Source organism: Pleurodeles waltl, chromosome 8 (assembly GCF_031143425.1).
Source record: "Pleurodeles waltl isolate 20211129_DDA chromosome 8, aPleWal1.hap1.20221129, whole genome shotgun sequence".
Lineage (NCBI taxonomy): Eukaryota > Metazoa > Chordata > Amphibia > Caudata > Salamandridae > Pleurodeles > Pleurodeles waltl.
In genome coordinates, this window is record NC_090447.1 from 1,020,390,535 (window position 1) to 1,020,417,391 (window position 26,857).

At 45.0% G+C, this 26,857-nt stretch overlaps 1 protein-coding gene across 1 annotated transcript in view; it reads left to right on the top strand.

Moving 5' to 3' along the window:
• Positions 1–26,857, top strand: part of KLHL1 (kelch like family member 1) — a 1,088,169-nt gene that overhangs the window by 478,297 nt on the left and 583,015 nt on the right. Inside the window, exon 3 of the mRNA XM_069205295.1 lies at positions 2,792–2,928. Coding sequence (XP_069061396.1) covers positions 2,792–2,928 — 137 coding nt within the window. The remainder of the gene's footprint in view (positions 1–2,791; positions 2,929–26,857) is intronic.

Here is a 26,857-nt window from a genome sequence, read left to right on the forward strand (position 1 = left end):
GTCATTCTGACCGCGGCGGACGGCGGTCGCCACCCGCCACGCGGTTCCCGCCGAATGACCGCTCCGCGGTCAAAAGACCGCGGCGGTCATTCTGGCTTTCCCACTGGGCTGGCGGGCGACCGCCGAAAGTCCGCCCGCCAGCCCAGCGGGAAACACCCTTCCCACGAGGACGCCGGCTCAGAATTGAGCTGGCGGTGTGGGAAGGTGCGACGGGTGCAGTTGCACCCGTCGCGAATTTCTGTGTCTGCTAGGCAGACACTGAAATTCTTTTTGGGGCCCTCTTACGGGGGCCCCTGCAGTGCCCATGCCATTGGCATGGGCACTGCAGGGGCCCCCAGGGGCCCCGCGGCACCCCCTACCGCCATCCTGTTCCCGGCGGGAGAACCGCCAGGAACTGGATGGCGGTAGGGGGTGTCAGAATCCCCATGGCGGCGGAGCGCGCTCCGCCGCCATGGAGGATTCTCAAGGGCAGCGGAAAGTCGGCGGGACACCGCCGACTTTCCGTTTCTGGCCGCGGCTGAACCGCCGCGGTCAGAATGCCCAGCGGTGCACCGCCAGCCTGTTGGCGGTGCTACCGCCGACCTCCGCCATGGCGGTAATTACCGCCAGGGTCAGAATGACCCCCATAATGTATTAGTACCTCAAATATGTGTCCAGTAAAATATCTCCTTGTTACTTGAATAATTATTTCAAGATTTGTCACTATGCAGTTTCTGTGGATAATGTGTTCTAGTTTCTACTTGCACTTAGAGCACTGCAAGATAATGCGAGATAACTAACAATGTTATTACTCTTCTGCTCCCTAGCCTCAGAACTTCATGTGCACATACTTGAACTATAACACATTATGCTTTGACATTAATGCATTGCCTGAACTACATAATCATGACTAGGAATCCTTCTTGTTCTGTCACAATGTAACTCCAAGTGAATGTAAGCACCCCTTTTCTTATTATTGATCAAATAAATAGTGAAAACAGTTCAAAGTTTGCTTCCATTAACAACACAACTTTCTCAATACTTCTCTGTATTTCCAATGCCCTTCATTACTAGTCAATCGGAAAGCAAATGGTTCTTGCAAGTAAATCCAGATTCTGGTTCTGGGCCCACATAGTGCACTTTACTAGGGACTTACAAGTAAATTAAATATGTCACTTGTGGATAAGCCAGTGCTACCATGGTTTAGAGTACAGAGCACCTGCATGTTAGCACTGATCAGCAGTGGTAAATGCCCAGAATCCTAAAAGCCAACAAAAATTGTCCGAAAACAAGAGGTCAGAGAGCAAAGAGTTGGGGGGAACCACACCAAGGATGCCAGACCACACCAAGGATGTCAGGTATAAAAGGGAAGCATACAAGTGTCTCATTCATCTCTCCCAAACTTACCTGGTTAGGAATGAACATTCCCAGGTATTTTGTGTGGTTCCTCACACATTCCCAGGAGTAAACATACCCATAAGGAAATTGTACTAGTAACATTAGTAGCTTTTATGAGATGCCAAACTAGGGCAGAGTATATGCACAATTATGGTAGCAAATATCACAATAACCGTGGCACTATAGAATGAACAGTAAAGCGGTAATGTCATTGCCTGTAATTCTCCTTTCTTCTGATTCTTTGCAACCTAGAATTATCACCTGAAAGCTACAAATGAGAGAGATGCAGACAGTTATTTCGTATCTGTTTGATACTGCCAGACTGCCCTGCACCTATAAGAACAGACTTTGTTTGTGGGAACCCAGCTTGTTTCAGCTCGTGTTCTTGCTGTTGAAAATGTGAGCACCCTGAAGTCCTAAAAGCACCTCTGTCTCCGTGGGAGAGAGCTAAAGATGGTGTATTTGTACTATTGCACAGGTTTATCATGAGAACATGTTCTGTTGTTTACTGACAAAGTACGTGAATTAATCTAATTGGAATTTATACAGTCCTACCTTCAAATATCTATATAAAAGATCACTAGACCAAAGCTAGAACACTACACATTTTTATGGATGAAGGAACTAAAGGCACACTATCATAGTTTATAAATAGTGCTAAACATATTGTCATAATGCAACAAAAGTGATGAAAAGGGGCTGTAATTATTGTGGTGCCGCTGGCCATAAACAAATGGTGGGCAGGTGAACGGCTACAACAATTTCATTCATGTATTAACATATAACAGAAGTGTGCCATTGTCATCAGCCGATATTCTCCTTTCATATTTTTCATAGTTGTGTATAATATGCAAATATAAAATATCTGTTTCCTTCATAGAAATGGGAGCGGATTCTCCTTTTAGTGGTAGGGTATAGTGTTGCAGTGGTATCCATAGTTGTAACTGTTGCTGTCTTTGAAAACCATGGCTTGCCTGGAGAGAGGTGCTGGTAGTATACTATTAATGTATAGTAGTCCTGAAGAATGGTTCTACCACTGTTTCTAAATACAACTTAGTGGGCCTTCTGAGAAGTGTTGACGATGTGACATCTATGAAATGGCAACCCTCTTGAGATCTGTCACTAATAATGTAGTCCACCCATGATGGTCTCTGAAGTATATTTTGCCTGATAACTGTGTTCATAATGACTTTGCGTATGCCATTTAGTCTATGCCCTCAAATGTTGGGTTGCAAGAGGAGTTTGTTTTTAACAGCACCGTTGAATTCACTTAATTTTCTAATTATTCATTTTAGTAGCTTAACGTAAAGAAAATACAGTCACAAATGTCATAATCATGAGGTGTTTTATGTGAGATAGGACATAAAGGTGCAAATATTACATTGAATTAATAAATCAAACCCTTCTTTTGTAGGCTTGTTTTAAGTGCAGTTTCTGATTACTTTGCTGCCATGTTTACAAGTGATGTTTGCGAAGCAAAACAAGAAGAAATCAAAATGGAAGGCATTGACTCAGGAGCTCTCTGGGATCTTGTTCAGTTTGCGTATACAGGTATGCATTTATTTCACTGAGAAAATGGGAAGAGGGATGCAGGCTAATCCATCAATGTAGTATGTTTCACACATGAAAACCACGTTTGGTTACATACAAAACATCTACAATGTTTACTTAAAGACTTTAGGAATACCACTGCAATTCCCTTGTCTTTCTCATCCTATCCAGTAGCCGGTATCTTAATAATGCCCTTGTGACAAGACCTTTTTTTTTCAAATGTGGGGAAACTTGTCGAAAAGAGGCAATTTGTGGACATCTCTGCTAATTGGATTTATCAGTCAAAGCGAAGCATACATCCTACTCAAACAGACAAATCCCTGAAACTCTGATTGCTGACGGGGATATATCAAACATAAAAGTAAACCATGCAGCCATACTGCCTGCCAAAAATCTGTTTAATGTTAAGTTGTAAAGTACTTTAATTTTGTTTTCGCACATCATAAATACTTTACATTTGCAGATTATTTTTACCCAAACATTGTAAATAATTAATGTGATTAGGGAAAATTAATTCAAGCGTATTACGGAATTCTGTAGCAATAAATGTAAGAGACAAACTTAAGTTAGAAACGGCTTTAAGAGTGTTTATGAATGTCCAGACAATGTTAACTTTTCGGTTGTTCTCTACACCCCCATTAGCCACCGTCTAAAGTCATCTCTAGGAGCAATCAGGTTTCACTACATAATGCTATACTTATGATTATCGGAACCTTGGCATATTGGAAATATTTCTATGGTGATAAGTCATTTGAGTTGGAAAAAATAAAACTAAAATCGAGTACACAGGAATGAAGCAAAATGTGTAGAAACGTTTTTACTGCACAAATCAAACTTTTGATCCGTGCGCAAGTTCCTGTTTTTCCAAGAATTCACTTTTTCCTACTACTACTCATAATCAGAGCCTAAGTATCATTTATGGTGACAAAAAGGTTTAAGAATCATGCTGAATATATTTTTGCAAGGCCTCATACTGAGAAGAACCAACCACTGTGTTCCATGGTGATACCAGCCAAGCCATGGAATTAAATGAATCGATTCAAGTATGCTTTTGAAAAAATAAAACAAATTGGAAAATTTTAACCCTGGGTTTATTACATTTTCTAAACGTGTAGACTTACATGTTTTTAAAAGACTTGTCACAAATGATGCCACCGCTTTATCAACTTTACTAATACGGCCACAACCCAAATACAAGAATTTGGAAATTCATATCCCAGAATTCAGTGTTATTTCAGACTGTGTTCCAACACGGGGGTTGAATAAATATTAAATTGGACATAACTTTTCTTAGCTGAAAGTAATGTGCCAAATAAATAGATATGAATGCACTTAACATTGCATGGCAAACGTTACATACTTAACATTAGAATGATATATTTATGACATACAGGAGCCTATTTAAGAGCCCCTAGCGCCACCGGAGAGTCACGTTTCATGACGCTCCAGTGGCGCTATGCCCTGCACCGTATTTACAAGGTCGTGGTAAGCCACTTTCTTTGGCCTAACGCAACCTTGCAAATACGGCCCCTTCACATGCAGCACTTTGAGTGGAAGGGGCATGCAATGGGTGTTACTGTGGGTGTGCCACAGTGTAGGAAAGTACCCTTTTTCTTGGCATGGTTACCCCCTTTTCTGCCTGATGTCAATGTGAGTGACTGTGTTCACTGGAATCCTGTTATCCAGGACTCCAGTGATTATGCTTCATGGCTATTTAGGGTCTCTCTCTTGGGTTGTTCCTCATATTCGGATTGCAAGACTCCAGCAGGAATCCTCTGCAACCTCCACTTCGATTTCAGACTGAAGAGACCGCATCTGGACGCTCCAGGATCTGACAAGCTGCAACAAAGAAGCAAGACGCCTCCTGCAACATTGTATCCACTGCTCCTTCCAGCAACTACAACATTTTCCCAGTCGTGCATCCTCTGAGGACAGCCCATTTTCAGCCTGCATCAGAAGGAAGAAACAATCTCCCTTGGGGTGAAGGAGTCACTCCCCTGCTTCTGCAGGCACCAACTGTGATGACGACTGGCTGCGTTGATCCCCTCTCCTGCTGAGCTGCTTGGATCCTGCATCATGGGTGGTGGACTGAAGTGGTCTAGACGGTCCTCTCTTCCAGCTCTCCAACTTGTGTGGAAGTAAGCCCTTGCCTGCCCATGCAGGACAGTACTCCCATGCAGCGTGTCCATAGCAGCTGCCAAGGCTTGTTGGCATCTTTTCCACAAGATCTTCAGGCATCTTAAATCTCCATTCCCCAGAATTCCATCCTGCGATGCACAGCTCCCTGAGTGGTTCTCCGGTGGCATGGGACCCTTTTTTGCAGTGCTGCATGGGTCTCTTCCTTGACTTTTGTGTCCCAGTCATGTGGGACTCCTGTGGGTGCAGCCTGGGCTTCTGTGGGCTCTGTCTGCTGCTGAGGGTCCCCTCTGACTCCCCCTCCTGGGTAGAGTCCACCTGCTCCTTCCTGGTCCCTGGCAGCTCCACTTTCCGCTAACCGTGAATTTTGCGAGTGCCAAGGCTTGTTGGTGGAGTTCAAAGAAAAAACCCAACTGCAATCCTCCTTCTGGCGTGGGACAACTCCTGCATCCTCTAAGAAATCAACTTCGTCTTCTTGGGTGCAGTGCTGGCTCTCCTTCTTCACTGTCAACTCACCTCTTGCACCTTCAGTCTTGCTCCTGCCCTTCCTAGACTCTGCTGTTCTTGGACTTGGTCCCCTTCTTCCACACGTCCTCTGGTCCAAGAATCCACTATTGGTGTCTTGCAGTCTCTTCTGAGCTTTGCATTATTCTTCTTTTCTTCTAAGTGGGTGTTCTGGGGAATTTACAGTGATTTATTCCTGTTTGCCTGGTCGCTGGGTTGGGCTGTGGTATTTACCTTTTGGCCTTCATGGTATTCCCAGCTCCCCTCTACACACTCCACTTACCTAGGTAGGGGACTGACCTTTGCATTCCTCTTTTGTAGTATGTGAGTTTTGCTCCCTCTAGGGGTATTTCTCTCTATTGTGATTTTCACTAATTGCACTGTTTCCTAATGTTTTGTATGCCTGTTTTTGCATACTAGTGTATATAATGTGTGTATTACTTACCTACTAAGGGAGTATAGCCTCTGTGGTATTTTTGGTATTTGTGTCACCAAAATAAAGTACCTTTGTTTTTGTAACACTGCGGCCCTCATTATGATATTGGCGGTAAAAACTGCATACCGCTGCGGGCAACGACCTCCAAAAGACCGTCTCTGCGGCTACCAGCCGTCCGCCATATCTTGACCACAGCCAGATTTATACCAGAAGAACGGCGGAAATCCTGCTGTGGCCAACCTGGTGGATGTCGGTAAGGTGGTGCTGCTGCTAACAGCAGCGCCACACCAGTGGAGAAGTGTGGCACAATGGTTAGAGCGGCAGACCCTGAAGCAGAGATCTGGCTCAAGACCAGGGTTCAAGTCCCGCTTCGGCAGGTCTTGGGCTCAATTCCCTTGGACCAAATAATTCTCGCCTCGGTGCCTACTCTAATTAATGGGTCTCACTCTGCAACTCTGGGCAATAGCTTGCTTAATCTCCACAACGGCCCCAACAGCGCTTGGATGCCTGGGGGTGCCCAGGAGTGGGCACCTCACAGGGAAAAGCCAGGAGGGGTTCCATAGCGGTATGAGTACAGCGCCTTGAGACCCTAACAGGTGAGTAGCGTGCTATACAAGTGCAAAAGTTTACAGTAGACCGCCGCCAGCCGTATTATGACCCATAATACGGCCTGGTGGTTTTCTTCTGGCGGACGCTGCTGGTGGCAGCAGCACCCGTCCCGTCTCCTGCCAGAGGACGCCCTGAACACAGGTAAGCGGGTGCTCTGACAGGGGAGGGGGGTTTTGTGTGAATGTTTGTGCGTGCGTGTATGCGGGTGTGTGTTTCGTGTTGAATGTGTTTGCATGTATGGAGGTGTGAGTGCGTGTATGTTGTGTTCTGTGAATGCGTGTATGTATGAAAGTGTGTGCGGATGTGTGTGTGAATGGATGTATTCTTGCGTGGATGCATGTGGTAATGGGTGTGTGTATGCATGTGTGTGTTTGTGAAGGGGGCGTGAATGTAGGGGAAGTTTGGAGAGGAAGAGGGAGTGGGGATATCTGGTAGGGGTGTGGGGGTGGGGAAGGGATTCCCCATCACTGATAGTGCCTTCCGCCATGGTTTTTGTGGCAGTAAGGAAGCCACGGAAACTATGGTGGTAGGCGGGGCCATTATCCCGCAGGCGGTACAGTGACGGCCCCCTGGCTGGAGATTGATATTTCTAGCCTGGCGGCTGTTACCATTGTGGCAGTCGGTGTGGTACATTGGCGGTTTGGCTTCTGCCAGCCTGTTGTCAGTACTTTCCACCATATTACTGCTGGCCGCCAGGGTCATCATGAAGGCCTGATTCTTTCTTTCATGTGTATAAGTACTAAGTGTGTCTACAGTGGTATTGCATGAGCTTTGCATGTCTCCTAGATAAGCCCTAGCTGCTCATCCATAGCTACCTGTAGAGAGTCTGGCTTCTAGACACTGACTACAGTACACCTCGACCTGATATAAGGTGTAAGTACCATAGTACCCACCACACACCAGGCCACACAGCAACACCCATTGCATTTTTACGCTGCCCCAGATTTACGAGTTTTTGTAAAACTGAGGCAGTGCCAAAATCTAACACCACCCCAGGGGTGGCATTAGCATGGCGCAACAAGGAGGAATGCTTTAATTTCTCCTTATTTTTTGCTATTTCTATGTGTGCTGCACTATGCAGCAGACATAGAAAGAGCAAATCACCATCTAAGATTGTTTTTGCGTAGGAAGGTGTCCCTTCCTGCACAAAAACAATCTCCCCCTCAAAGCAGCCATCCTTGCACCACAACGCAAAGGTGGCTGCATTGGCGCACAGCTGCAAATTTAGCGCTGGCGCAGAGAACAACACAGGGGTGGGCCATATTCAATTAAATACAGCGCATCCCTGCATTACAAAAATGACGGAGCCAGAGGCTGCCAATTGTAGTGCAGGTTTGCGCTCCATCACTTTTCTGTTAATTATGGGCCTCAATGATATTGTAAGATGAAAATTCAGGATGCTCATGTAAACAATAGTAATTTGTGACTGTGTGAATCATGCATCTCCAGTTTTAACTATGTTCCATTAAATTATCCCTTAGGATCTCCTCATCCAGACGTCCTCATGGAGATGATGAAGTTTGGGGTTCTTTCCCTTTTGCACTTGGTAACACTGAGTATGACGGGGAGACACAATGTATTACCTGTATATGTTTACACTTGTGGCAGTTTCTTACTTGCAAATCTCAATGTAATGAAAGACTTAGGTATTTTTTCAGCCTACATGACCAGTTCCTTAGAACTATGAACAGACCTATGAACCCCCTTTTCACATCAGACTGCAGTTACAAGCAATCTATGGTATCATAATTCTTGTGGGTTATAATATGTTATGTTATTGTTATTTGTATTCTGCTAAGACCTGTGCCCAAATATTTGTTCCTTCTTTTAATCTGCCCGTAAAAACTCTTCCCCCACGAAAAAACATAAAAGAGGGGTTCTGCAATTTCCCAGTAATATCTAGTAAAAGTAGCAAGGCACTCTCACCAACTGATGTGTGGTGTTCAGAGTTTATGTAGCAACTCCTTTCTGGGTTATTGAGATGAAAAGCCCAGTACCATTTCTTCAATATGGAAACACCAAGAAGAACCATCAAGACTCCATCAAGTCCTAACAGCTTCTCTGCATTGCACCCGCAACATCCAGAAATGCAAACAAGAGTTAAAAAAAAGTCACAGTGTGATCAGACCTAGATGACTACATTACACAAAGACAAAAATAACCCCAACTTCCTTTTTGCATGAAGAATTAAGCGGATTGGTACACTCATTCAAAACAGTACCCACCATAAACTGGACATCCAACATGATCACATATTTGATACTATAATTCCAAATGGCACTCTCAAATTTACCAATATTTACAGGAATGGAACCAAAATGAGCCAGGGCAATAACATGAACTTGCTGCCTTAGATTGTCCTGACTCTCAAAATGACCAAACAAAATATGATGAAAATAACAAACCCTACCCCCTCCCATTACAATGAACCTGGCCCTTTCTGCTGGGTCACCCTAAAACCATTTGCCTTCATCCCTTCTGTTTTCTACACCTGTTTTTGTTCGATTTTGCAATTCAGTGCACTTTGCCACTGTTAACTAGAGCTAATTCTGGTTGTGGTCTCTCCGGTAAACATGGTAAAGTTGGCTTACACCCAATTGCCATATTTACTTTACCTTTAAGTTCCTTGTAAAGTTGTGCTACAAGTACCTATGGCATGCAAATAAATGCTGCTAGTGGGCCTGCAGCATTTATTGTGTAACCCTTTTAAGTAGCCCTTTACAAACATGACAGACCTGCCATTGCAGCTTGTGTGTTCAGTTATAAGTTGCCATTTTGACCAGGCAAAATAAAACTTTTCCCAGCCCTAAAGCTTCATTTTAATTATATATATATGTCACCCCAATTGACAGGGTGTGTTGCATTTAAAAAGTTGAACATGTACTTTTATGTTTGACATGTTCCGATAGTAAAAAACTATCAAAATTGTTTTTCACTATTGCAAGGTCTACCTCTCCCATAGATAAAACTGGGTTACCTTAATGCTTTTAATAAGTAACCATTTTTGTTGAGAGCAGGTCAGAATTTCATGTTTGGTGTCTGAGGAATTGTAATTCAAAACCCTCTTTAATTGTAAAGTCTCATTTTCAGTCACAATACTGAAACTGCAGGCTGTTTCCTGGGTCACATGACTACATATAGTTTGCAATTGGCCTTTGTGAGGGGGTGGAGCTGTCACACTTGCACTTCAAAGTCACTGCGGAGCTCGCACACAAGGGACTTACACTGGACTATTGTGCCTGAAGACTAGAGCAGGGAGACAGGAATTTCTATAGACCTCTGTAGAGAGAAATATCTAGAAGTTTCTTCCACTTCACCTGCTGTATGAGAAGGAAGACAGGACCTGCACCCTTCAGCCCAGGTTGACATGACTCCATGTGTCAGCTGGATGGCCTCCTGTTCTGAGCACCGAATCTGCCTGGATCTGCAACTGGACCCACCTGAGCCCTACTGACATTTACTGGAGTAAGTACCTGATTCCCAAAAGGTGCCTCTTAGGTCCTGGACCCTTGGTGTGGCATCATTTTAGCTCCTCCTAGGAATCATCCTGAAGTTTTCAGCTCTTTGCGAATGTGAATGGGCCAGTTTGTGCTTTGATCTAGCCACCTGCGCTAACTGCCAATGCAAAGCTCTGGTGAACCTGACTCTTTGAGCTAAAGCATTGAGCATCCCGCAGTGATCTCCAGGGCAAAGCACCAGCAGCAACCTTCTGCAATGCCCAACAGGATCTTCGCAGTACATCAACAACTGTCTTCTGCACTCTCTCTGCTCCTCAATGCCCATCAACCATGCTGGACTTTAGAAGTTTACTTCTTCAGCAGGACTAACCTCGTACCCATATCTGGCCTGCTTTCCATCACATTTGGCCTGAACTTGTGACTTTCACCTAGTCTCACACAACCAGATAACCATGAGTAGTGATTTGTGCTTTTAAGCATATCTACGGTTCTACTGATTGAAATTTTGTAGTTTGGGTGTGAAATAATTTGAGTTTTCCCCTATTGTTTTAACTTGGTGTGGGATTTTTCTTGCGTTGTGTTTTCACTTTATTACTATTTGTGTGTTGCATAAGTACTGTACACATTTCCTCTAAGTAAGCCTGACTGCTTTTGAGCCAGGCCACAGGAGGGTTTAGCACAGGTTAATTTAGTTACTTTTATTGGTTCACCCTGACAAGGATTGTGGCTGTTACTTGAGCAGGGTGTCACCTCCCTCAACCAACAACTCAATTTGTCATACTACCCAACATTACATACTAACAACATTATTCAGGACATCATAATCTCACTACTTGCCAAGTGTTGATAAATTCTATATGTCTCTTCAATCCCTTCCCTTCAGTTCCATATCCCCTTGTTAACCACGGGCACATCTGCTTTCCCTGGGTAAACATGATCCCAAAATTGATCAAGCAGTTCCACTTTTTTTCCAATCCATTCACCCAAACCTCTAAAAGCTCATGTCCAATCCCTAGCAAACTGTTAGAAACTGGTTTCTCATTTGAGGGCAGTTAAGTACCCAACTCAGGTAATAATCAGTGTCCTTGTCAGGATAAACCTTTAAAGTTACTAAAGCAACCTGAACTCAACCCCTTGGTAACTACGGCACAGAGCAGACAGTGTTACCTTAGAGGCAATGTGTAAACTATAAAATAACTACTAAAACATTAGAAATGCAAAATGATTTAAAAATAATAATAATCTAACAGGGGAACTGAGATAAGAATTTTGAACGTTTTAAGTAGAAATATGGGAGGAAGTGTAAAGAGATCTGTGGAGTTGCAGGCAAAGGCCTCTGGTAGCACTTTGTGCTTTAACAGGAGGTCAGCCTTATGACCCTTGAAGTCCACTTCTTTTTTGCTGGGACACAAGATGGAACACAGATCCAGTCTTCTGGGCTTTTCTTAAGTCTCAAAGAGTAGATCTATAAGTGCTCTGAGGAGGGTGTCTAAAGGTGATACATCTATGCCTAGCATGAGCTAGTGTGTGGGAATGACTCATGGGAATGCCCCAACCAATGTGTTATAGGTTCCCGGGGGTTCGTCTACACACTTTCTGTATTTTCAACATGGTCAATGTTTTTGGGCATGCTAAACTTGGGCTCTGAGAGTGGGAGGTGTGCTTGGGAGTGTACAATGGTAATTCTAGTGTCCTTTGAAATCTAACACCAAAATCCAGTTTATGGTAGCCCCTGTATCCACAACAAACTCAGAGATAGATATCTGGTAGAACAAAGCTACATTTTCCACTACCAGACATGAGATACACAAGAATAATTTTGACATATGGCCTTTACCTTTTGAACTGCATCTCAAATGTTATATGTAAACCAGGCAGACCTGTCAACTAGGCTGTGACACTGTGATGGCACAGGAGGCCCACTATGATAGGTGCCTAACTGGCTTGAGGGGGAACAAAAGAATGGCTCTGCCCAAGTGTCAGTGAACATTTGCTTTGGACTGGGGAAGCCTCTTTAAAGAGCATGCAATATGTAATATGAAAATCACCAACAGACCTGCACCTAAATGTCAAAAAGGATCCTTCCAGCCCACAGTGCTTATTCCATCAGGTTCAAATGGGTCTTCTCAGCCCATTCAGGTCAGCTAGTTGGGTGCTCCTGAGAGCAGGATCACACCTCATTCGTTCCTCTTTAAATGATAACTACTGGCTTGCCAAAGTTGGGGGACAAAATGCATATTTGACTTCCAGGAACTTCAGGTAGAGCAAAGGCAATTTTCTAAAAGTTACTTTTCCTTGATATCTGGAAAAAATCTGACTACACCATTGAATTGGATTTTAATAACTACTGGAAATAGTTATTTACTTATTTTTTCTAACTATTCCCATTCCTGATGTACAATATTAGTATTTAGTATTGCATACCAGCAAGCTCTTATGTAACAGCAAAACCTGCAAAAGTGAAAATAGCTTTTAAGGACTTTTAACTGTAAGAACATGTTTAATATTAAGGCCCTCATTACAACCCTGTCGGTTGCTGTAAAAGTGGCAGTAATACCGCCAACAGGCCGTTGGTAATTGCTGCCAAATTATGACCATGGCGGTGTTATCTCCAATAGACAGCCAGTGTACCACACCGACTGCTAGGGCGGAAAGAACAGCCACCATGGATGTAGCTGCCTACAGCCAGGCGGAAGTCAATGTTCCGTCCACCATATTATGACCTAGGAAACTGCCACCTTTTCTGAGGCGGTACCAACGACATCAAAAACCTGGCAGAAAGAGAGCACAGAAGTGAAAGGACTCACCATTAGAGACACAGGGAACAACCACGCCGCCATGGAGCCCGAGCTGCATGTCCCCATGGTTTTCTACATGCTACTCCAACACGAACACCAATGACAGCGAAGACGACGACGGTGAGTACAGCCGCCTGGCACACAAGGGAGAGGGGGAGGAAAACAACAGTGACACACACACACGCACAACACACAACCACACCCCAACACCATACACACAATCAGCTGCATTACTAAAACATTTTTACCCCGTACCTCGGATGAATAGTGCAAGGACAAAACGTTTTAGAGAAAGTGAATGTAATGAGAGCAATACATCAAGATAAATGAGTGAGGCAAGATAATAGATACATATGTACATAAAAAGGGACACAGCCCAGTCCACAATGTACGTTGTCCACATGGCCACAGGCCAAATTCCAAGGCCACACATGGCACCTGCCTCAACAGAGAGAGAACACTGCAGGAGCATCAGATTGGAAATAGGCAGGCACACCTGGGGGACCGGAGACGGGGGCGGCACCTCAGCCGCAGATGGAACAAGACCACTGGCTCTGGAGGGGGTAACATGCCCTGTGCTTGGTCCTGCAGAGTGCAAGGCCACATTCTCTCAAGTGGGTGACTTGCCTACATGCTCTGGAGAGGGCAACATGCCCTGTGCTTGGTCCTGGAGGTGCAAGGGCACAGTCTCTCAAGTGGGCGACTTCCCCACATGCTCTGGAGGGGGCAACATGCCCTGTCCTTGGTCCTGGGGAGTGCAAGGCCACAGCCTCTCAAGTGGGTGAGTTCCCCACATGCTCTGGAGGGGCCAACATGCCCTGCGCTTGGTCCTGAGGAGAGCAAGGCCACAGTCTCTCAAGTGGGTGACTTCCCCACATGCTTCGGAGGGGGCAACATGCCCTGTGCTTGGTCCTGGGGAGTGCAAGGCTACAGTCTCTCAAGTGGGTGTCTTACCCACTGGTTCTGGCGGGGGCATCATGCCCTGTGCTCTTGATCCTGGGGAGGCTGGAATAGGTGGGTGTCTTACCCACTGGTTCTGGAGGGGGCATCGTGCCCCGTGCTCCAGATCTTGGGCAGTACAAGGTCACAGTCTCTCAGGTGGATGTCATACCCACTGGATATGCAGGGGGCAGGCCGCACAGCAGCTCATGGAGGCAGGATTACATACCGTCTGCGACGGTGATGGCTGCTCAATGGTGGTGATGCTGCTGCTGCTGGAGGGGGGCTCCTGCCCATCCTCTGCAGCCTTGGACAGCTGCTCAATGGTGGTGGTGGTGCTACGGCTTTTACTGGGGGAGCAGGCTCCTGCCCATCCCCTGTAGCCTTTGATGGCTGCTCAATGGTGGTGCTGCTGGGGGGGGTTCCTGCCCATCCCGTGCAGCCTCAGATGGCTGCACAACAATGGTTGGTGGTGTGGGCTCCGTCACAGTTCCTGCCCCAGGCCCCTTGCCCTTCCTGCCTGCTGGTGCTGGCTCCTTGATCTTCCTGGCAGCTGGGGCAGGCTCCTTGGTCTCCCTGGCAGCAGCTGGGGCAGGCTCCTTTAACTTCTTACCAGCAGCTTCGGCAGGATCCTTTCCCTGCTTGGCAACAGCTTGGGCAGGTTATTTCACCCTCAGGAGATGTGCCCTGGATCCTTTTCCACCACGAGTGGGTGTGGTGATGACTGGCCATGTGGAATGGGTGGCTGAGGTGCTTGGCTGAGTTCTTCCCACCGTGGCCAGATGTGCAGGATGGAGGGGAGGGGTAGGGAACAGGTAACTGGTGGATAGGATATGTTTTTTAGGGACACCGGGGTGGGAAGAGGGAGAAGGTTTGGGAGTGGAGGAAGAGGGAGTGGTCGTTGGAGGTGTCTGTCTGCTGATTTTGGGCGCAGGTGCATGGGCTGGATGCTGTTGTGAGGTGGATGGCTGTTGGGTGTCTGAGTGCTTGCGTTTGCGTACGTTAGGATGGGGGACAGACACAGTGGGAGAGGACCCAGGGGACATGTGCATGGCTGTTGTGGAGGTGTCTGCCAGTGAGGTGTGTGTTCTGCTAGGTGTGGTGGTGATGCTGGTAGTGGATGATTGTGTAGTGCATGCATGTGTGAGTGTAGATGGAACTGGGAGGGAGGAGGAGGGGGAGATAGTGGAAATTGTAGATGTTGGTGTGTCTGCATCTGGATGGTGTTTGTGTGAGTGCCTGTGGGATGAAGTGTGGTTCTTGTGTTTGCCTGTGCCACTCTTTTGTGCATGCTCGTCTGCCTGTGTGCTTGGGATAGGTTGGGGTTGAGGAGAATGGGCAACTCGCTTAGGGGCTGCTGGGAGGGTGGTGCTGGTACTGGGGTGGAGGCTGTACCTGTAGCTGGGGTGGTCAAAGAGGTGTCTGCCACCACCAGGGAGCTCCCATCGGAGGAAATATCTGTATCAGATATTTCCGTCCCCTTCAGTCTCCGCCTTGGCGCTCCCCTCTTCCTCCGTCCCACTGGTGCCCTTACCGTCGAGGACTCTGCCTCCTGGGTCTTGTGGGATGCAGCTCCCTCCATCGCCAGTGCCTCTGCTCCTCCGCCAGATGATGCTAATGCACATAAGGACAGGATGACATAACAAGAACAGGGGGGAAGAGACAAAGGCTTCACCTGGTCAGTGGCTTCACCAACACCAACGTTGGCGTACACAGCACCGTCAGACACAGGGATCAGGCCTACGCACTATGCATTGCACTACCAGTGATATTGTTAACCACCAAGGCATAGGGAGGGGCACACACCGGCAAATGCAGCGCACCTGGGACCCATGCAGCCCTGATCAGTAGTGGATGCCTAAGAGCTAGGTAGAAGGACTATCTCTTCAGAACCCTAGCCACCAGGGGAACTACGCTGTAATGTCAGGCCTGGCCTAGGGGCACGAACTGACACACATCCACCACCTGGATACCACCCCACCAGGAGTTGGTAGTAATGATGGGCACTGTACTCACCCCCTTGTGGCTGCTGTGATGCCCGCAAGCACCCATCCAGCTCTGGATAGGCCACCGCCAGTATGTAGGCCATCAGGGGGGGTTCGACGGGCACCCCCTTCTCATTGGGAGGCCATCCCCAGCTGGGCCTCCGCAGTCTTCTGTGCACAGCATCTCAGGTTCTCCCCCCGTTTCCAATAGTGGGTGCTCCACCTGCCGTAGACCCCAGGCTCTGCACCTCCTTGGCAATGGCACGCTAAACCCTTCTTTTGAAGGGCACTGACCTGCAGAGGAAATACACAAAGGAAAATAGTATTAGTCAGACAGACCTGCCTGTCACACTTATGGCCCACCATACACCTTCACATCACCATTTGCGTACACATGGCCCAGCACACAACCAATACGCCGCCCAGAGGACACACACCACTCCATGCATTCATGCCACATGCATCGTGCCCACAGTGTACTCACCTGATGGTCTGGATGCCCATAGAGCAGTCTGTACTGGGGTAGGACCCTATCTAACAGTCTCTCCAACTCCACCGAAGTGAAGGCAGGGGCCCTTTCCCCAGTCACACAGGCCATGGTAGGTTCCAGACACAGGTCACAGCAGCACATGCAGTGAAGGTCCTCTCCTTCTGAAGATCAGGTAGCAAGTGAGGAATCTGATATACAATGATGGTCAGTCCGCGGCGGTGCATAACGTCACTGCCAGCGTACATCACCATTGGCCACTGTGACCCATAGGGCCCAATTATAACCAATGAGGAGTTGCACGGCAGTTCTCGACCGCCTCCCGCAACATTTCACAACGTCAGCGGAATTACCTCACTTCCACCTGTCCCTCCACACAGGACAGGCGGACGCCATTTCAGGGGGTGAGGCACGCCCTGGATAATTGCTGTGTCACTGTTTAAATATGGATATAATGGACATTTCACACTGACCCATTACAAATTAACAGTATGCAATGTTCTGTTGTAGCCCCATTGTTCAGTTTGTGACCGGCTCCTCACTCTTTTGCCCCATAGATTGCTACTGCTGCGGATGAAAAGGAGATGGAGACATACCCCCATGTACACACCCTTGATGGACTTGGCAACAATGGAGGACAGGCACAGAATACTCACCCATAGACTTCACAGGGTCACAATCACAGAGCTGTGTGCCCAATTGGAGCCTGCTCTGATATCTGAAATCCGTCACCCCACTGGGATCCCCACTTTGTGCAAGTTCTATCTGTGCTCCATTTCCTGGAAACTGGTTCTTTCCAAGTGACAGTGGGCTTGGCAGCAGAAATGTCACCGTCAATGTTCTCAATAGTGCTGACAAGAGTGTTGTCTGTCCTGATTAAACACATGCGCAGCTACATTGTATTTCCCCAGGTGGAAACTTTGGCCACAGCGATGGGCCTATTACAGAGGCACAGGGTGTGGCCAATAAGTGAGCTCAGGTCCCCACCCAGTTTATGTTGGTGTATGGGTATGGTGTGGGCCATATGGGATAGTGTGTGGCTAAATGTTGTCCCTCAATATTTGCAGGTGACTCTGGTTACCCCAACCTATCTTGGCTGCTGACCCCTGTGAGGAATGCCAGGACAAGGGCAGCACAACGTTACAATGAGGCACATGGGCGAACCAGAAGGGTTATAGAACCGACCTTTGTCGTCCTGAAGGCCAGGTTCAGGTGCCTCCATCTAACAGGTGGATCCCTGGGCTACTCACCCAAGAAGGTCTGCCAGAAAATAGTGGCATGCTGCATGTTGCACAACCTTGCCCGAGACACCATGTGCCTTTTCTGCAGGAGGAGGAGGCTGGAGATGCCCAATTGTCAGCAGTGGACCCTGTGGACAGTGAGGATGAGGAGGCAGAGGGTGAGGATGAGGAAAATAGAACAGCAGTAATCAGACAATACTTCCAATGACACACAGGTTAGACAGTGTTACTTCACATTTCATTGTAATTATTTTTAATTTCTGTAGCATTCTGTTATTTCCCACTTCTATGCCCACTTACTGTACCCTTTGGCAATTCATTTTACAGATGTTGGTGCCGCCTAATAGTTCCTGGTGTGATCACTGCAGCCAGCTACAGGTCATTAACATATGCTCATTTACTGTGCAGTTGAATTGCAATGTTTGAACCTGGTTAAATGAATACATATTTGAAAACTTTGACATACTCCATATGTCTATTTTTTCCAAGGGTGTCTTTTGCAGCAATAAAGTTACTTCATTTTGGTGACACAAATGCCAAAAATACAGTAGAGACTATACTCTCTTAGGAGGTAAGTAATACACAAACGTTATACACTAGTATGCAGAAATAGCTGTAAGAACTGTTAGAAAACATTGCAAATAGTGAAAATCACAATAGTTAGAAATGTGCCTGGGGAAACACAAACCATATACTAAGAAAGTGGAAAGCGAATGTCGGTTTCCCACCTACGCAAGTGTAGTATGTAGAGGGGTGCTGGGAGTATTAGAAAACACCAAAGATAAGAAGTAGAACCCCCTAGAGTCCAGAAAAGCAGGAGTAAATCACAGTAACTTTCTTAGAACACACAAGAACACAAGAAAGAAGATCATGAAAGAACCAGATGAAACTGCAAGACAACAACGATGGATTCCTGAACCTGAAGACCTGTGAAAGAAGGGGACAAGCACTGAAGAGTCCAGGGAGAACAGGGGCCCCTGCTAACCAGGATGAAGGTTCAAAAGAAGATCCACCAGTGAAGAACAACAGTCAGTACAGCACCCAAGAAGATGGATGCGGGTTCCTGGTTGGTGCAGATGATGTCCCACGGCGGATGGATGATTGCAATTTGGTTTGGGTTACTGGTTTCTGCCAACAAGCCTTGGCACACGCAAAGGTCGTGGTTTGCGGAAAATGGCGCTGCCTGGGACCAGGAGGGACCTGGTGGACTCTACCCAGGAGAGGGAGTCAGACGGGGTTCTCAGCAACTCAGAAAGCCCTCAGAAGACCAGGCAGCATCACAGGAGTTCCACAACAAGGGGACAAAGGAGGTGCGAAAGAAGGTACAAGCAGCACTACATCGGGGGATCCCACACCACCGGAGAACCGATCAGGAAGCTCTGCGTCACAGGATAGAGTGCTGGGGGATGGAGCTGCAGGGTGTATGAAGAACTTTGTGGAAGGATGCCAACAAGCCTTGGCAACTGCAAAACATGCAGTGCAAGAGGGTACTACCTTGTGTGGGTGAGGCAAGCTCTTACCTCCACCAAAGTTGGACTGTAGGACATCAGAACTGTTGGGACCCCTTCAGTCTACCACCTGTGATGCTGGATCCATGCACTTTGTCAGGAGAGGGGACCCACGCCACAAGTCGCTGCAGAGGGGTGCCTGCTGAAGCAGGGGAGTGACTCCTTAACTCCAAGAAAGATTAATTTGTTCTTCTAGTGCAGGCTGAAGACAGGCTGTCCTCTGAGGATGCATGACCCGGAAACAGTTGCAGTTGCTGTCATGAGCTGAAAATACAATGTTGAAGAAGTCATATTTGCTTCTTTGTTGCACTTTGATACCTAACATGCCTATGTTCACAGTTACCATTATGGAGCTGGATATAAATAGTGACTTATGTCCAGTACATTCGTAAAATGGCATCCTCGCATGCACAAGATCCGGGAAATGGTGCTGGAGTCCTGCAGTAAGACCGCAATGGAAAGGCTGGCAGTAAGGGGGGTTGTAATCAGCCAGGCGGTAGTGAGTTCAGTGGTGCCCTCGCTGAGTACAACTCATACTGCCATCATAGCATCAGGAACCATGTTCCTGGCAGGGACGGAGGTCCCCTGTTGGTCCCACCCCGAGGGTCTTAATGTGGCAGTTGGACCACCAAAGATACGACAGTCCGAACGTCACTGCAACTGTGGTAGTCCTTAAACTGTCACACTCGTAATAAGGTGCTAAATAGTTTTAATGGTGTGAATGGATTACAGAGAAATGTTTGGACAATGTAAATGCACAGAAACTTTCACTGCATTGCAACCATGGGATGTCCAATCTCTGCCCATTCCACATTTTGATATTACATTTTTTCATATGAAAGCAACAGCATTTGTGCAGATAACTTTTTGATTTAGATCTAATATGTTGATTTTATGTACACCTCTCCATTTAGGAAACTACATTTATCATTTTGAATTCATATTTTTAAAACGTAAACATGTGGGAGAAGCAAATATTGCAAATGCTCGCCTTCTTCCATATAAATGGCAACACAAATCATGCCTAACAATTTACACTACGTTCAACGATTTTCACTTTTGAAAATTCTGAACTTTTTTTTTCTACTCAGTGTCACATAATTTGTAAAGTCTCTGTTCAAATGGCAAAATAGAACACTAATTAATTAGAGACTGTTCTCGTTAAAGCTTTTAAGAGTATTAGATATGGTGGGTAAGGACTTGGCTGTTAGCAGGCATTAATTAAATCTTAGTTAAAGAGTTCCTGTCAAACGTTATTGATGTATTATCGATACTAATTTAGATCAATTTGCTTGGGTGACTTCAAGCCTAAGGGCGTTTTTGCCTTTTGTACAGTTTCCAAATAAACCTGAAGTTCGTTTTAAACAGAAAGTATCAATAAAGTCCCTGGGTGAAGTGTTAACTTCCCGGAATCTTGGTCAAAATGATTCTTCTGAAAAAAGAACATTGTAATGATCTTTCATTGTGCCTTTTATCTAGTATCTCATTAGAGGCTTAATTCAAGGCAAAGGTAACAAAGCTCAGAAGTCCTCTTTTAGTGTTTGATTTCGACTTCCATATAAGGACAAAAAAGAACTGTTTCCACGTATAAGGGTATGCAGTTTCCATTTTGACTAGGTTGCTCAGGAACAGCTAGCAATTATTTTTAAGTGAAGACAGTCGTAAAAAAATAAAAATGAAGTGCGCTCTCTCCATTGCATTATTAATCGAAAACCTGTATTTTACTACATTACTCTTTTTTCTAATGACCATGTTAACAGTCAAAAGTGTGTAGTTTACTTTCAGTTGCATCACCAGCACACCTGAGATACTCCATTTAGTCGAAATCTAGGCAAGGTGTGGTAACTAAGGATTTGTTGATTCACGGTTTTTCATTTGTGAATTTCAAAACGTATTGCTTACTGTGCTTGACAGATAGATATTTACTCGTACTAAGCATTGCATACCAGGAACCTACGCCCACAGTATACATTTCATCAGATTAAAATTTTAAGTTCGTGTAAAAATCAATCACAAGAAATTAGACATTTTTCCATCTTTGTGTTCAAATTAACAATATTCAAATGACTTTACAGAATTAAAAAAAAATCACAGGAAAAACAAATCCATGTCATAATTTCAGCTTCCAGTGTGTTCAACGATATTCACGTTTGAGAATTTGACAAAAATCTAATGTTTTAATACATTCATATGCCTGATAGTATTAGGGCTTTATAAACTAAAGTGATCTCAACGTGACCTCTACATGGCCTTAACTGTAGCAGAGAATCAGAGTATTTTTTAGATAATGACTTTCAAATTGCATGAAAATAAGCTTTTCCTATTTTATACGAATATAGCCGTGTTTTTCAGAAGCTCCTACTCCTGAGTTGCAGACATTCCACTGCAGGGTAAACACTGAAAAAGTCTTGACACCAGTGTTTGCCCTGCAGTGATTGTGTTTTTAATTTTTTTGTTTTTTTAATTAACGGGTTCCTCCCTTGTGTCCTTGATCCCCACCCCAACAACATAGAATTAACCTCAGGGCATGGCAGAACCCTATGTAGCAAGTCAAAGTCATCTCCAGTTCCAATGTCCAGTCTTCTGCTATCGCTTAAAATATATAAGGGCCTCATTAATGAAAGGGTGCGATAATTAATTACATGCCAGAGCATAAGTTGAGGCTCCTACTGGTCACAAGATTGTAAATGCCAGGAAATACATTCTAGACTTAATTGTTACGAAGTTGGTCAAAAGTGAGGGGAGATCCTACTTAGTTCAGCTCTACAAATTTCACCTTTAGATGGTTTTGTAAATCAATGCCTTATGTGCTTAGCTGTTCCTGGCTTGAGCACAGATGTCTTTGAAAAGATCATAATAAGCAACTTGATAAGCCTTATAATTCCGTGTCACTAATTATCTTCATTGGTTGCTTTACACCTAAAGCAGGTGCATAAAACAATCATCCATGTGAAACTCACTTAGTAATAATATGAGATCAGGCAGGAAGCACTGCATTTGAACCAATCAAGACGAGCAAATATTATGAATTTCAACATGAAGACAGTTTAAAAATATGGCGCCTCAACAAAAATATATATAGAAGGAGATATATATAAGATATAAGAGACAACCAGTACCTGAATTGATCATGTAGGTCCAAGTAACACCTTTATTACAAAGACAACAAAACAAACAGCATTCCATTGGTGACAAAACTAATATAGTGAGAAGGTTCACAGTACAGCCCTCATGGAATAAGACTAGAATGATATGTCTTTTTTTTAATAAATGAAGGGGTCTCATCAGGACACATGATGACCTGAAGGATGTTGTCCAAAGTAAGGCTGGAATTTTTCAAAGTAATTCCAGAAGCACACCCACATTCAACTGGGATCTAAATCCCCAGTGTTATTGGTGAGTCAGTGAATCAATCAATGTGCATTTACTCCTGGGGCAGGTAGATAAATGCCAACGGCTACAGCCTTCAATTTTCAGAGTGCTGAAACCTATGATCCAGTATTGATACCCATGTTACGTGAACATATGGGTTGCCCTTCTAATGTATTAGTTACATCTAAAGCAGGCAGCTGAAAAACGTACTGAAACGTCAGTGCATGCATCAGAATATTGACTAATAGCATTAGTGAGTGTCATGACTGACTACGACTCCTTTGTAAGAAATGGCTGTGAGATTTTTGACTATGCTCTGTGCCATATGTACCTTCCTCTCACCATGTGTTTCCTGCAAAAAACACTGAGACAAAATCACATTCTAAATGCAACATTAGCACAGACGTTCTTACAGCACAACGAAAATATACTTTATTACTTATATTTTCTTGAATTTTGGAGGACCAGGTTCTATACGTCTTTTTTCAGGTAGCTTACAGTACCACATCCAAACCTCTAAACTGACCAGGTTAACAGGTGTTGTCAAGAGCTGCGAACAAGACACTCTGATTCCAGAGGAATTGGTGGTAACAGATCTCACCCTTTCACTTGGTCACTCTTGCATAGCCAAGATAAACACACAACAAATAAAAAATGAATTTTCAAACATTTATGGAAATGATCATATTCTTGCATAAAAGGCATAGCTGTGATTATTATAAAGCTGAAACATGTTACTGTAATCAGCATTGTTAAAATGGTAAACAACATGAACAATTCAAACATGTTAATTGTTACTAATGTTGGGTCTCTCCTATCTGTATTTAATGCTATGCTAAGGAATGCATAGCAGGAGTACCCTTTATTTTGCTGGACTGCTGCTTTGGAAGGCCTGCTTGCTTGCTGTGGTAACATGGTGCCTGCTGCCATCCTTGCCTGAGTGAGAAGGGAGGGACCCACATCACTTGAACCACGAACCAGAGTGATTCCAAGGGCTTTCTAGCTTGCCTCCTGATTGAAGACTCAGACATAAAAGACCTCTAACTTACCTGCTACAACAACTGGACTCTGCCATCTGTGAACCTGCCCTGCTAAAAGGTGCCAATACTGTGCCATGGAAGTGAGTTTGAAGTGCTGCTCCAGTAAAATCCATGCATCGCCGTTGACACAAGGACTCAGAACTGGAGGACTCCTCTACTGCTGACTCATTGCTGACATTGCGAGGACAGACTCCAACCCATTGCTGTCTGCACAGTGTATTGATGCCATTCTCAACACATCTCCACCATTACCCATCTCGGAACCCATGCATCGCCTTTCTTTGGTCCATCATCAATGCATCGTCTCACCTGCATCCCGCATCTTGACTTTGAAGACAATGCAAATATGGTACTTTGCAGCTAGCTAAGACTTGTCCCTGTATCCGACCTACCCTCCATTGTGGTACGCCTGGCTTTTGACTTTGTCCAAGTCCAGCGCAACCAGATTTCCCTGATTGGCACTGTTTGCTTCTAAATCCTTTTTTACAGTTTAATCTTTAAAAATTCATAACTCCAGTTCTCCTAATTGGACTTGTATTATTTTGGTTCTTTTATTTACTAAATTATTCTCTATTTTCATGACCAGGTGTGGTATCATTGTGTGTGGTGTCCTCACTATGTTTCTGTTTCAAGTGTTGCACATATACTTTACACGTTGCCTCTTAAGTTAAGCCTGACTGCTCCACGGCAAGCTACCAAGGGGTGAGCACAGGTAAATTTAGAATGTGATTGAAACTTACCCCTATCTAGGATTGTGGTTCTTGCTTGGACAGGATGCATACCTCTGCCAACCAGAATCCCAATTTCTAACACCCTGGTAGCCCGACACAGGGCAGCCAGGCTTAACTTAGAGGCGATGTGTAAATATTTTGTGCATAACTTCAAAACCTAACACAGTGAAATCACACCACAAAAGGAGCCCACAACAGTATTGGAAAAATATAGTAATTTATAATAAATAAAACAAGTCCAAAAAGACACAAATGCAATTAACAGCACCAGAAAAAGAGCACCAAACAGTATTAGAAAAATATAGTAATTTTTAATGAATAAAACAAAACCAAAAAGACAAAAATCCAATTAACAAAACCTGAAAAAGCAGCCCCAAACAGTATTAGAAATATATAGTCATTTTTAATAAATAAAACAAGACCAAAATGATAAAAAGACAATTAACAAAACAGGAAATCCTACATTTTAAAATCTTTAGAGAAAAAAGTGCCACAAGGCGTAAAGCACCAACTGTGGATATTGGGTTCAGACCGGGGACAAAATCACAAGTTTAACCTGACCGCAATGGAGTGTGGGCTAGCTACATGGACCCAGTTAAGCCCACTGAACAGCATACCTTAAACCTAGTTTGCAAAGAATTGCTTCGATCGGTTGAAGATGTGTTGTGCAGCCAAAGTGATGCGTCTGTCCTGAGACTGCGCAGAAAGGTCCTGTTTGTGTCAACGCTGAGGATACTATTGATGAAACATTGCAATGTGAAGTCTGAAGTCAGGGATGAGTCAAGCATTTGGGGCGATGCATCCGTTCAAAAGACCTGCAAGGCTGCAATCCGGAGTCTGTCATCAGCATTGAGGCTGTCATCAACAACAGATGCAAGAGCCTTTGCTGAGGCTGTGTCGTGTAGTGGCGGTTCTGAAGGTGATGAGGGCTGCAGTGGCGATGGGAGTCTTTGTGACGGGTCCAATCCATGCAGTAGTAGAGTTGCATCAGTTCGACTCATTGTTGCACAACAGAGGAGATGTGTCTGTACCACGCAATCCATAGAGGCTTGCAAAGCACCTTAAGCTCACTTCCAAGGGTCCAGGACTAAGGTGCCCCCTCCTTATCAGGGTAGACTCACAAGTGGTAGAGTCATCCAGGTGCAGATTCAAGGTTGTGGGAAGCCTGTTATGCTGCGACTTCAGATCAGGAGGCCAGCCAACTAGTCCTTAGAGTCACTCTGGAATCTGGGTTCAATAGCTGCAGCTCTGGTCCTTCACACCCAGGCAAGTAGGCAGCAGGAAAAAGGTCAGCACAGCAAATCAGGTGTCCAACAGAATGCACGTCCAGCAGAGTGAGAGTTCTTCAGTGGCACAGCAGTCCTTCTTCCTGACTGAGTAACCACAGCTCTAGAAGTGTACTTAAGAGTTGGTGTCTGAGTATTTATACCCAGTTGTGACTTTGAAGTCAGGAAGAAGCTTCTAGAGGTTTCTCTTTGAAACCCTCAAGCAGTCTGCCTTTCCTGACATGGCTCTAGATTAACGACAGGGGGTATGCAGCCCTTTGTGTGGAGGCAGGACAAAGCCTCTTCATGTATATGTGCGGCTGTGCTCAGTTCCCCCATCCCATCCTGTCAATGATGGCCCATTCAGGCACACCTAAGCTCCCATTGTGAGTGGCTGTCTAGGAGGAATAGGCAACCACACACAATGGGCAGCTACACCCAGTTACGTGACCAGAGACAGGCTGCAGGCACTACAAGGCTAAGGCAAGAAAATGGCAGATTTCTAAAAGTGACATTTTCAGAACTGCAATTTGAAATCTGACTTCACCATAAGTTAGGATTTAAATAGTGAATCAAGAGACACCAGATATGAACTGGTTCTATCTTCCCATTTAGAAATTGCACTTACAAAATGTAAAAACACAACTCCAATGTTATCCTAAGGGAGAGGGAGACCTTGTAGTAGTGAAAAATTAATTTAAGAGTTTTTCACTACCAGGGCATGCAATTTTTAAAAGTACATGTCCTGCTTTCCAAATACATTGCACCCTGAACTCCGGGCTGTCCAAGTCTCACCCTAGGGGTTACTCATATGTATTGAAAAGGAAGGTTTGGGCTTGACAAAAAAGCTTGTCTTGCCAGCTCGTAATGGCAGTTTAAAACTGCATACACAGGATCTGAAATGGCAGGCCTGAGACATGTTTAAAGCGCTACTTAATGGGTGACATAATCAGGGGTGCAGGTCCACTAGTAGCAGTTAATTTACAGGTCCTAGGTACATGAAGTATCACTTTACTAAGGACTTATAAGTAAATTAAATATGCCATCTGGGGATAGGCCAATATTACCATGTTATGAGGAGAAAGCACAAGCACTGGTTAGCAGTGCTAAAGTGTGCAGAGTCCTAATGCCAGCAAAAAAAGATCAGAAAAAATGGAGGAGGGATGCAAAATGTTGTGGGGTAAGACAACTCTAAGACTGCCATGTCTCTAAAGAAACATATGTCTCTGCTTTCTAATAGTTCAGGAAGTGATTTTAGGTACCCATTGCATATCACTACTGATAATGGAAATATTTGTGGATCCCCACAAGCAAATTCAATTGACGGTGTCATCACTAGCCCACAGTACATCTACACATCTGTGCCAGAAAAGGCCTAAACCATTTATTTATATAACATCTCGGAAGCCCCTCCTACCTC